General features: G+C 40.2%; 2 protein-coding genes across 2 annotated transcripts in view; both read left to right on the forward strand.

The window, feature by feature from the left end:
* Positions 1-584, forward strand: part of lcmt1 (leucine carboxyl methyltransferase 1) — a 7616-nt gene extending 7032 nt beyond the window's left edge. Inside the window, exon 11 of the mRNA XM_032503318.1 lies at positions 72-584. Coding sequence (XP_032359209.1) covers positions 72-94 — 23 coding nt within the window. The 3' untranslated portion in view covers positions 95-584. The remainder of the gene's footprint in view (positions 1-71) is intronic.
* Positions 585-1483: 899 nt separating this feature from the next.
* Positions 1484-11721, forward strand: LOC116671821 (aquaporin-8). The gene is made up of 5 exons (XM_032503319.1): positions 1484-1843; positions 2244-2370; positions 3146-3354; positions 9778-9912; positions 11397-11721. Exons 1-5 carry the CDS (start codon positions 1581-1583, stop codon positions 11437-11439), a joined length of 777 nt encoding a protein of 258 aa, XP_032359210.1. The 5' UTR covers positions 1484-1580; the 3' UTR covers positions 11440-11721.
* Positions 11722-12990: the final 1269 nt, after the last annotated feature.

Below are 12990 nucleotides of genomic sequence, written 5' to 3' on the forward strand. Positions count from 1 at the left end.
CCCCCCCGCGTTGGAATGTCTGATGTTTGGTCATTTACACTCATTTACACGAACGGGTTCTGTTTCCTTAGGTCTGTCACAGTTGGCATTTTGATGTGAAACTGCCCCACTGTTGGACATGCGTTACCTGTATTTACACCAAAATGAACAACAGGAGACGAGGTGGGAAAGGAGACATTGGTAAAGAGGAAGCCTGTATTCTCCATGCAGCCCTTGTCGGGGAGCTGTTCCTCTATGAAAACTCGCGGCATCAGCAGATTGTGATTTGATAAGCGTCCTTTGTAACCCCATACATCTGCAAGATAAGACATGATTAGATTAAGAACATTGAAGAGGTGTGTCTTTACACTGGCACTGAGTTACCAACTGTAAAATAGATCAAGTGTGTTTGTATTAACTTGCCTACAGACATATTTTGTCTATAACTACACAAAAGTATCGTTTCAAAATCTGCCAACTTGTGTTGGATATTATTGAATGTACAATGTTTTCAGATGTCATATATTTGTCCTTTTCTGGGTTTTATTTTACTTTTTTTTTTTTTTAAATTTATTAATCAATTGCACTTCCAGACTCTTTTTCTTGCAAAATATACATACATAATACATACATGCATGTGAAGGAACTAGTGTCAAACTGCAAGAAATGCATTACAATGCAACTACCTTACTGATTTATTACCATTTGCCCATAACATGTTTTCTAAGTTTCAAACAGCAAAAAGGACACGACACATTAGTTTTTGATAGAATATATTTGATCATGGCGGTTTAAGTGTAGTTGAATAAAAATTGACTTTGTGTAAGATCGTGTTTATTTATGAACTTTCTCATGGACTTATAATCTAACTATCAGCTGGGTTATCTGCAGTGCGAGGGACACGCTGATATCACTATGTAGGCTGAATGACTGCTTTTGTGTGTTAAGTTAAACTGTGTGCTGTAAACTTAATTGTGTTGTAAGGCCCTACATTTATATCGCAATCTATCTTTATATTCAGTTATTCACATAATTTAAAGCAGCTTTAATCCATTCTATACTATGTTCTATTCTAACGGATCCAATTCTGGTGGGCTTTTTTTGTTTTTGTTTTTATTTAATTCTACCTTCTGCAGCTTTAAGTAAAATATTTAAATACCTCTTTCACCACTGCTACTATAGTCACCGTATCAACTTAGAATTTATAATGTATCAAGTTTTGTGTTTATGGCTAGCTTTTGCTCTGTGAAAGTGGCCCCAAAAAAAATCAGATATAGCAGGTTTAACATGAAAAAACAAGTTTGCACTCTTCAGTGTATTACAATAATTTAAAAGATAGAAAACTAAAATATGTGTTGCTGTTCTGTGTAACTAACAGTACTCTAATTTTATGAGGTTTTCTGGATTGCCTTTGAGTATAAACAATTGCAGGAAGGTGGAGCATCAGAGGAAAAAAAATGGGGATGTGCGTATGTCCTCAATGGATCATCCGTATAACTCATATAGATAAGTGTACTGTCAACAGATTACCCAGTACAGGCTGTGGTCCACCAGAGAAACAAGGTGCACAGGGTAGAATTTTTTTTCTTTTCTTCTTCATTATGGTAAGAACAAAAACCAAGACAGGGGTCTTCACAATAGCTGTGGAAGAGGCGTCAGCGGAGAGAGGCGACACCAACAAGAAGAGCTGCATCTTTCAGCAGTATGTGCAGCCCTGCCTGGCTGAGCTGTTCGGGACCAGCCTGTTTGTGTTTGTGGGGTGTGCATCCGTTATTGGGAATGTGGGAGCAGCTGGCGTCATCCAGCCCGCTGTGGCACATGGACTGGCTCTGGGAGTGCTGATCATGGTCCTCGGGCAAATCAGGTAAACAATGTCAAATGCTTGATATTGTATGTGTTTGAGCTGACTGATGGGGTCTTGTTTTTACAAAAAAAAGTTTTATTTTCCTCCCAAAAGCACAAGTTGAGCCAATGATAACATACATTGACTTATTTAAAATACAATTCTTATTTGAAAGTGATTTTCCCTTGAAATGTTGGTGTGTACTGAGATGTAGATAGCACAACCATATCAAAGTAGGCAATACTAAGCTTCAAATAGTTTTTTTTGTCAATCACTGTCTTCTATTTGATACAACAACGTTAGCACAGATACAAAAGAATCATTTGCAACTCCATTTCACCCCATGTTATGGACAGGTGTGATTGTTATCAGTTTATAACACCATTAAGAGACAGGGTAAAGTTCATTATGTTTATCACAGTGGGGGCCACTTTAACCCTGCGGTGTCTCTGAGCGTCTACCTGTGTGGAGGGACGGGGCTTTCCCTGCTGCTGCCGTATGTCCTGGCTCAGATGTGTGGAGGCATGGTCGGCGCTGGTTTGACCAAGGTGAGAAGATCGATGGAAGCCCAACTCTGCCAGGAAAAGGAAAACAAAATATAAAAGTCATTATAAGTCAAAATGTTAACTTGCACTCATAAATAATAATAATAATAACAACTCATCAATAGAAATATGACATAATAGGTTCAAATATTATTTTGACTTACCATTCCGTCATTTTGACTTAGGAAGATGCAATGTTGACTCAGTAGCTCTTTTTTTTCATTTGAAATAATAGGTAAAAATATTAGATGATAAATAAAAATGTTGACATAGTGAGTCCAACATTTGAAATAATACATTTAAAATGTTAGATAATAAACTTACATTTTATTCAGTGTCTCGTGATTTTTACTTAGTAAGTGCAATATCTTAAAATCTTGACTCAGTTTGTCAAGAATTTATAATATAATTTAAGTACTAAAGTCAAGGGTTTTACTCATCTGCAATTATGACTAAGTAAGGTAAACGTTTTGACATATCTCATAATTGTGACTTTTGTTGCAATTGTGTGTCAATAAAACACAATTTGTGTCCTTTTTTTTAAGATTACTTTTTTTGGGCCATTCTGCCTTTAATCATTAGGACAGCGTAGACATGACAGGGGGAAGACATGCAGGGAATTGCTGCAGGTTGGACATGAACCCTTGATGGTCTTGATTTCCCGGCATGCTTTGTTGGATAGAAAAAAAATAAAAGGTTTAAAATGAATAAAAACTGTTGCCGTCAGTCGATTTAATCATGCACTGGATGATGCACATTTAATTTGTTTTACTTTTAGGTAATCTACCCCACTGATGTGTATAACGCTTCCCTTGGAGGGGCCTTTAACATTGTGAACAATGATCTGGGTAAAACCACTGTGGCAGAGGTGATCATGACCCTGTTCCTCACCACGGTGGTGTGCATGGGGGCCGTCAACGGCCAGACCCGCTCACCCTCGGCTCCTTTCTGCATCGGCCTCACTGTGACAGCCAACATCTTTGCTGGGTAAGAGCCTCTGAAGAAAAGTCAATCACTATTTATTCCATTCGTCCATGTCAAATCACAGCCAGAGCAGAAGCCAGAACTTTTGAAAAACTGAGGTCATGACAGGAAAAAAGAAAGTCTGTTTTAATCAGATTTTCCATATTTAATTTGTTTTATTTACTAGTTCAATTAGATTGTCTGCAAGTTGAATTAAATGAAGCCGTTCCTATTCCTCTGACAATCAATCACTTTCATAACATTATCAATGCTTTTTGTAGTACAACTCTTGTATTTTATGAGAAAAACACAACATTTCTAACATTTCTTTTTTTAGATGTGGAGGGTAGTCAGAGCTATGAGGATCAAATCCAAGATGGGCGCTAGTCTCCCAGGTCTGATGTTGAAAAGTGTTTCATTTTGGAACCAAAACCCAGTAGAAAAACAGTGGGGGTGCTCATTCATTCCAAGAATTTAAGGCAATGCATTTATATCGAGGTCAAGCTCAGTTTACATTAAAAACTTCACTTCACATTCTTTTACTAGGTTGTTTATTTTTGCTTGCAAATTGGATTGAACCTTGCTTCCTGCTTCTTACAGTGCAGACGCTTTGCTGCTTGCTCCTGCTTCTGCTTGCATATTTTTGCTGATAATCGTGCTTTTCCTCTGAGAAACTATGACGGCGCGGCTTGGACACTTCAAAAACACTGGACTATACATTTTTTGTAGACATAGTAGGCTATTGCCATATTTTAAAATTTTTCTGCGTGAGCGTGGCCTACCATAGCTCAAGCCTGTCCTACAGTGATTGTAGCTAAAGCTAATTAGCAGCAAGATCCTCCTTTCTCCGTAGAAGACTACACAACTCAACTTCAAAGATTGCACTTCTGGAAACCAAGGTTCACCTTCTAGAAGTGAACGTGGAAGTTAACGGATCTTGTGGAAATGACACCACTTTACCATGACCCATAACAATGGACAGAAGTATGCTAACACACGGCTAATTAGCCCAACAAGACTACAAAGAAACAGGAGGTGGAACTGGTAATAAATCAACAAGTGCGGTCCTCCTGGAACTTGTCTGGTGCGAAGCCTAAGAGTAAATCATTTTCCGGGAAATGGAGACGACTAACGGGCGGGCACAGCGCCCTGACATTTGTGATATGACCGGCTGGCCTGCATTATCATCTGGGCAGAGCGCCTCTTCACACCCTGTACCTAGTAGGACACAGCCGTGGACGCTGCAAAAGGGAAAATAAGCAACAAAATGCCCCCCCAACAACCTGGTGTGCAACTGGATAACAGATTTGCTCCTCTGCTGCAAGACGCGGGACAGTCATCTGATGACCGGGACTCGTCTCATCACCACACAAGGGTAAGGACTGAGAGCAATTCAAAAAGTAAAAAGCTAACAACTGGGCCTCAAACCCTGATTGTGTGACTCTGCTGTAAAAGATTAAAAAAACAGTAAAAACACCAAAATACTATGTTTTCCCAAAGACATGGTGTCTGACTTGACCCAAAAATCCCAGATATCGTGGCGCACACCAACTGTGAAGAACATTATTCTGATATAGGGTCAAATGATGTTGTAAAGCAACAGTCTGAATTGCTGAAACGGACTTTAGGGAACTGCTTGACACAGTCACCCCCCTAAGCGCAAATGTGTTTATCAGTGGTCCTATACCGTCAGTCAGAAGAGGATGAAGAGATTCAGCCGACTGTTGGACTAACAAATGGCTTTCAACTGAATGTACCGTCCACTCTCTGAAGTTCATTGACAATTTAAACTTTTCTGGGAGCGCAGACATCTTTTTAAAGCAGATAGACTTTCCCTTAACAAGCAGGAGTAAAGCTGTTCACCTCTAATCTCTTACTTTCTGCGCTACACATCTGCTCCCTCTGCCAAGGTCACAAAACAAAAGGAAGACACAACAAAGTGCGGCAGTGATCCAGCACAGCCCCCGCCTGTGCAAGATTTGACCATGGGAGACCAGAGAGCGAGACACGAAACCTACCCTCCCCTCTTCACCCTCCACCAGCACCCCTCAAACCTTCCCAACCCGAACCTTCTGAGGATTCATCGCTGTCTCTACTGATGCTCCACACACCCTTTCCCTTATTTCCCCCATCAATTATGCACACCCTTCCTACCCCCATGGCTCAACCCCGCAAAAGTAAAACGCAAGCACCCTACCAGGATGTCAGAAAACTCCTTCCCCCCAACTGATAAGGACGCTTGTGTGCAAAATCTGCAAGCACTATCTGATATGTGCCGGGCCTTGGCTGCAGGACTAGTGATACTATGACTCTTTTCAAGACAAGCCCGGCCCTGTGGATTCAATTCTTCCTCAATTTCTGTTGTGATAGGTAATAGGAAAAGAATGGTGAATAAGCACTTAACTGCAAACTTAGCAAATTTAGCACTCCATTCCTCGTCAGCTACAGCCTCCAAAAAAATGAAAACACACACATACACTAGCCTTACTAAACTCAGGTCTTGGCAGGAAAATCATTTTAATCAATGATTTTATTACTAAGCACAATCTAGATTTTATGTTTTTAACTGAAACCTGGTTAGACCATAATAACAGCGCTGCTGTCTCATCGAGTCAGCTCCCCTAACTTCAGTTTTATGAGTGAGAATAGAGTGAATAAGAAAGGAGGTGGAGTCGCCATTGTTTAATGACTCATTCCACTGTACGCAAATATGTTATGGAAATTGTTTCTTTTGAATAGTTGCTCTTCAATTAGATCTTCCCCTCAAGCGATGTTTCTAAATCTCTACAGGCCACCTAAATATTGTGCACCTTCATTGATGACTTCACTGAACTGCTGTCTATTATCTGCATTACTTTGATTGTGTAATCATGCGGGTGATTTAACATTCATTTGACAGCCCCAGGACAGGGGGACAAAAGAGCTGTGTTGTGTTTTTGAACTATGGACTGACTCAGCATGTGACGGAGCCCCCACAATAAGGGGCACACTCTGGACTTGATTGTCTCCAAAGGTCTGAACATTTCCAAGGTTGTGGGTGATGACGTGCTCTCAGATCATCCTGTGTTTTCTTTACGGCACTATCTCTGTGCCCAAAAGTGTCCACAAAGATATCAGAAAACGGTATATCACTGAAAACACCAGTGACACATTTATTCAGCTTTTCTCCTCCACACCAGCCCTCTCGGGCTATCAGTCATGAGCTTGTAGATAATTTCAACTGTAAAATCACAAATGTTATTGATGCCATTGCTCCCACGGTCAAAGTTGTATCTGTAAGAAAAGATCTCCATGAGAAATGTCCTACTGGTGAGAAACAGAAAAAAAGAGTGTAGAAAGCTGAACGAAGGTGGCGAAAACAAATCTCCTGGTCCATTATAACTCCATATAAGAGAGACTTCGCATTTATAATTTGGAACTGAGGAATCAAGAAGGTCCTTTTTCTCTGATATTATCTCTAGAAACAATAATAATTCCCGTGCTTTGTTTGCTACTGTTGATAGGTTACAAACCTCCAGTACCAGTAGCATCTGACCTTTTATCTACCAGGCCTGCAATGACTTTGCCTCCTACTTCAAAACAAAATTCAAAAGATTAGACAAACGTCAGTGCCTCCATATCAAGTCCAGGATATGTGTGGTCACAGTGTTCAAGCAAAAATAGTTCCAATATGACAGAATTTCACACGATCAACCATACAAACCTGGAGGACATTATTCAACATCTGAAAACCTCGACCTGTTGCCTTGATGTCTACCAACGGGACTTTTCAAAAATGTTTCCAATTGTTTGACTTCTGATCTTCTACAGATTGGACACATCTCTTCTTTCAGGTATCTTTCCACAGGCCCTGAAAACTGCAGTAATCAGCCACTCTTAAAAAAGAACAACCTAGACAATTCACTATGAGCAACTATAGGCCAAATCAAACCTTCCGTTTTAAGTAAAACATTGAAAAAGTAGTCTTTCAACAACTCAACCATTTCTTGTCACTAAGCAACAGTTTTGATACCTTTCAGTCGGGTTTCCGACCACCCACGCACTGAAACGGCTCTTGTCAAAGTCTTTAATGACATCCACCTTAACACAGATAATGGCAAAATTTCAATCTTAGTATTACTTGATCTCAGTGCTGCATTTGACACGGTCGACCCAGATATACTACTAGACCGATTGGAAAACTGCGTTGGCCTTTCGGCTCAGTACTACTGGTTTGAATCCTACCTAAAGAAAGGGATTACTTTGTGTGATAGGTAATTATGCATCTGAGCGTACAAATATGACGTGCGGAGTTCCGCAGGCTCCTTCTGGGGCCTCTTCTGTTTAACATCTACATGCTTCCACTGGCTCAGATTATGGAGAAAAACAAAATAAGTTACCATAGTTATGCGGACGACACACAATTTCATAACCTTATCGCCAGGGGACATAGTCCAATACAAAAACTGACTAAGTGCATCGAACAAATTAACGCTGGATGTGCCAGAACTTTCTGAAATTAAATGAAGGAAAAACTGAGGTGGTTGTTTTTGGACAAGAGAGGAACGATTAAAGTCTGCGCTCAGCTTCAAACAATGTTAAAAACACAACAAAGCCAGAAATCTTGGTGTAGTCTGGACTCAGACCTGAACTTTAACACCACATAAGACATTACAAGTCAGCCTACTATCACCTTAGAATATATCAAGGGTTAAGGACTTATGTGTCAACAGGATTTGGAAAAACTTGTCCAGCCTTTATCTTCAGTAGACTTACTACTGTAACGGGGTCTTTACAGGTCTCCCTAAAAATCAATCAGACAGCTGCAGCTGATTCAGAACGCTGCTGCTCGAGTCCTCACTAGACCAAGAGACTGGATCACATCACTCCAGTCTGAAGTCTTTACACTGGCTTCCTGTGTCTCAAAGAATTGATTTCAAAGTACTCTTGCTAGTTTATAAATCACTTAACGTTTAGGTCCAAATATATTGCTGATCTGCTCCTACACTATGACCCACCCAGACCCCTCAGGTCATCTGGGCAGGTTCTGCTTCTGTCCCCAGAGTCAGAACTAAACAGGGTGAAGCAGCTTTCAGTTTCTATGCTCCTCATATCTGATAAACTCCCAGAAACCTGTAGATCCCGCTGCTACTTCTAGTTTCTTTAAATCAAGGCTGAGACCTTTCTATTTGATGCTGCCTTTCTTTAAATGACTAATCATTTCTTTAATTCTTATGCTGCACTGTAATTTTATTCTTGTGTTTTATGTTTCTCTTTTTTTTAACTGTCTATTCATGTGTTTTACCGGTTTTAATGCTGTGATTTTTCTGTTTTACTTGTGGAAGGGGAGAGAAGAGGAAGAAGAAAAAAAAAATAAAATTAGATTTAACTGGTCAACTGTGATTTGTGTACAGGCCCGTTGACTTGCCTTGTGCTGAAATGTGCTATACAAATAAAGCTGCCTTGCCTTGCCTTGCCTTGCCTTGCCTATGCAATATAGTGAAACTTTACTTTCAGTTTAATTAGTTCTCCAAGTTGGAGGATGGCTTGTTTTGATGGTTGTTAACACTAACTACGTTAGGAAAGACGCGTCATTTGTGATTAAATATAATTTCGCTTTAGAGTAATGATTTCCAGAAGTTTTAATCTGTGAATCTTTCTAACTTTCCTCACGTTTATAAAACAATGGGCACGGATTTATGAAACAATCAGTTTATAAAACCCAGGGAATGGATTATCATTCTGTGTGCACGGTTCAGTTTTTTTCTCAGTTGCCTGACCCCAGGGGAGCTCCGTACACTTTTCTAAAATGAAATGCCTCGCAATCTTTGGGTGCACTCACCGCATTGCAGCAGCATTTGTTTTTAATTCTCTCCAGGAGACCGAGCCATAAAAAGAGTGTTAATGTTTTATTACCTTGCATGATAGCCTATATTTATGGTGGCATAGTACTTAATCCTCTTATCAACTATTGTTGGCATGTAAGTAGCCAAATTTAAATATAACAAGTCTGTTAGTACGGGAATCAGCATGAAAAGAATACAGGCGGTAAACAAGCAGAGGGCCAACCCCCCCAGATTACCATAAAAAAGGATACAGAAGAAAACGTTAGCTACAGCTCTGGCCACGACCTTCCTCCACACATGTATTTATCATTATGATCAGTTACCAAATGGATGCCAAGGTTAATTATTTATTGCCTTCATAGGCCAAGGTCTCATTTATCCATATTAAGTATCTAGGTAAGATTTTGATTGAATGAACATTCTAATTATGTTATATCATCATGGACAGAATTTGAGATTTTAAAGTGTGTTGAAACAACAATCAAATCACTATCGCATTATTTCTGTTTTGGGTGTGTCTGTTGCTGAAAATCGGACTGCAACTTCCCTACACACCGTTGAGCTGCATTGCCGTGGTCCCCAGCTGTGTGACAGTGATGGTGTGTACCTGCTGTTGTTTCAGAGGGACGGTGTCTGGGGCCTGTATGAACCCTGCCCGAGCCTTTGGTCCCGCAGTGGCTGCCAACCACTGGAACCACCACTGGGTCTACTGGGTGGGACCCGCTTCTGGTGCACTGCTTACTGTCATGTTCATCAGGTGTGTATAGTTAAGAACACAGTGGTAGCTTTTCATTGTTAAAGGCTTTCTAGATTTTTGTGAACGTGATACAACCTTAACCCTGTGGAGTTTTTGAACACTAGTGGTGCTAGGGAGCAATGTTTTTACAAGTGGTCGACATTTTGTGAGGGGGTATGGTTCACATATTGCCAACGGTGGAGCCAAAGAAAGCAAATGAAGAATACAGAAATTGCAATGGTGGGTTCTTTTTTAATTTATATGCCACATGCGATGCTGAAAGGTCAGCAGTGCAGGGGATAGACAGGAGAATAGATGATGGGCTGGATTTAAACCTTTCTGCTCCATTTCTTAACTGATTTTTTTTTGGTAAATTAGACACCTCTCTCCTCCTGTTCCACGGGACCTTAATGTAACCTCACACAGAACCAAGAAACTCTGCTCCTGTAGCTCCACCCTATGCGCTTTAGTAGTCTGACCTCCCAACTACTTGCCTTTTAGCTAGTTCAGTCCAGATATTACTATTGAACCAATAGTATTACGGTTAAGTGGAATAAGGACCCATAGCAGAGATGATGGAGGCAAGCAGGAGCAGGTAAACAAGGATTTATTGAGTCCAAAGTCCAAGAAAACAAAGGGAGCAAAAAAAACAAACAGCCAAATCCAAAAAGGTCCAGAAAAAAGACAAGACAGAAACAGGAACAAACATTGAAAACTCTATGAGGAAGATGCACGGCACTGCACTGCACAAAGAAACAAGAACAATCTGATAAGAGACAAAGGGAATATAAAGGTGAAATACAAGAGGTAACTCAGGTGATATGTCAGGTGAATCACATTAGGGCGGGGCAGGACAATCAGACAGACAAAAGTAAAACTAGGCAAGACTAGACCAAACAGGAAACCCTACTATCAACATAAAACAGGAAACAGAACATACAGACACTCAGAGGGGAACACAAGACAGAGAATACTACACAAGACCGAGGAGGGAACTAAGACACAAACACGAGGAGACAAGACAGGACCAAAAAACCAAAGCAGGAGGTAAAGAAACCAAAGCAACCTTCCAAACCATAACAAATAGTGTGTTTAATATTAACGGTTCCAACCAAGAAGCTCGAGTGATGCGTGTTACTGTACGTCACAGCAGAGAAAGAACAATAGTTAACGGTCAACTTTGGAGATTAAGAGGACATAAAAACTGCAAGATTGACCTCTTCTGAAGAGTTTTTTTTTAATCCACCGTGTCCTCCATGCGCTACTAGAATCTGGTGGTGGAGGGGTGATGCCATTACTTAGAATGCCTTACTCAGACAGTGGGCCCCTGGGCACAGCCACAGAAAAAACTTCAAGTGGCAGAAAACAATTGTAGTCATATGGTGTCTTTGTGGTTGTTTTGCCTGTGCCCGATAGACCCGTTCAGTAGGCCATCCATGTTCTTAACATGATATTAAATCATACTTTTGGGAATGACCAACACTCGACATATCACTCTTTTGCAGGTTGTTGTTTGGTGACCAGAAGACTCGAGTTGTGTTGAAGTGAATGTGTAATTTCTAAAGGAAGAAGAGACAGGACATCCCGGCTGACATGATGACAGTGTTTCCATATGGATTTACATTACTCACCAATTAGACTGTAATATTTAAATTGGTCAGCAATTTAAATATTAAATTGGTCAGCAATTTAAATATTGGGGTGCAAATATGTTTGTTCTTATATATATATATATATAGGCTACTTGTTGAAACCTGTTCAATGATATGTTTGTATTACAAGATTTCTAAAAGTGTGTAATGATAGGGATACCTTAGCTACTAAGTTACAAGACATTTGATAATTCTATACATTCAATTTCATACAAAAGATCATGCTTTCTGTTATCTATTAACAGTATTTTTGAACTCAATGGAAAACCATGCTTTGATAGCATTATTTATTACAGGACTTGATTAGACTCAAAAACTGGTGTCCTTATATCAGCTGAAACAAAGCAGTAAGGTAGAATAAATAGCTTTCTAAAACAGAAACAGATCTCAAAACTATACACATGCATCCTAAAAAATGGATGATGGTTTTAATAATGATAAAGATGGAACCTCAGCACTGCACTTAGTGTGGAGGCACAGGAAAGAAGCAATCACACATAGAAAGGAGCATACAACAGTTTTTATTTCATTAAAGTAGTATGATCAAATGCATGCAGTGACGGCAAAAAATAGATATAAATAGATAATATACCAACGAAAACAACATATAAATGTTCTGCTATACAACAATTATTTGTGAATATGAATAAAAAGGCATATAGTAAAACACACGGACAAAGACAAACCAACATAAAAAAGGTGTTAGGTAGTGACGGCCAAATGAAGCTTTGTGAACCAGTGTCTTCATTTTCTGAGCCCACTAGATGGCGCTCTTGGTTTTAAGAGAAAGGCATTGCAGTTCAGTGTATTCTCAATAGGGATGAGCCGAGTACTCGGCTGAAACGAGTATCCGGTACGGATGAAGCACTTTTGCCGAGTACAAGTATTACCCGCCTGGTTGAATGTGTTGTGTATTTAATTTGTAATATATTCTTTAACCGCACTCCCTTTTATAAAACAGCAAGAAAGTTTCAGACATTCAAAAAAACTGGTTAGAGCCAGCAGGCAGTAAAAAAAAAAAAAAAAAACTCAGACGGCAGAGATGTAACACGAGTCCCATTCTAACAAGCACTAAGTCTGAACCAACCCCGGTACCAGAAGTTCCTGGTGATCGGTACGACGTTCAAACGAAGTATAAAACAAACCTGAAGCGTGAAGAAACCCTAAATATTAACAGAAAATCCGCCGCCGAGGGAGAGAGCTGTTCACGTCTTCGTGTCCGTGTGCGAGTGAGAGGCACACGCCAACGGGGATCGTCGTGTGGGAGGGCGCTGGGGACTAGCCAATCACAGAATAGGTAGGGGAGGGGCGCTGGGACGACCTATCACAGAATAGTGTGAAGGAGAGGCGTTGAACTGGCACTGTGACTAGCCTATCACAGAACGGAGACAAGTCAATGGAGAATTCATTGAATCCGAGCACAGATATTGACTCGCATTATCGGATC

Source organism: Etheostoma spectabile, chromosome 21 (assembly GCF_008692095.1).
Source record: "Etheostoma spectabile isolate EspeVRDwgs_2016 chromosome 21, UIUC_Espe_1.0, whole genome shotgun sequence".
Taxonomy (NCBI): Eukaryota; Metazoa; Chordata; class Actinopteri; order Perciformes; family Percidae; genus Etheostoma; species Etheostoma spectabile.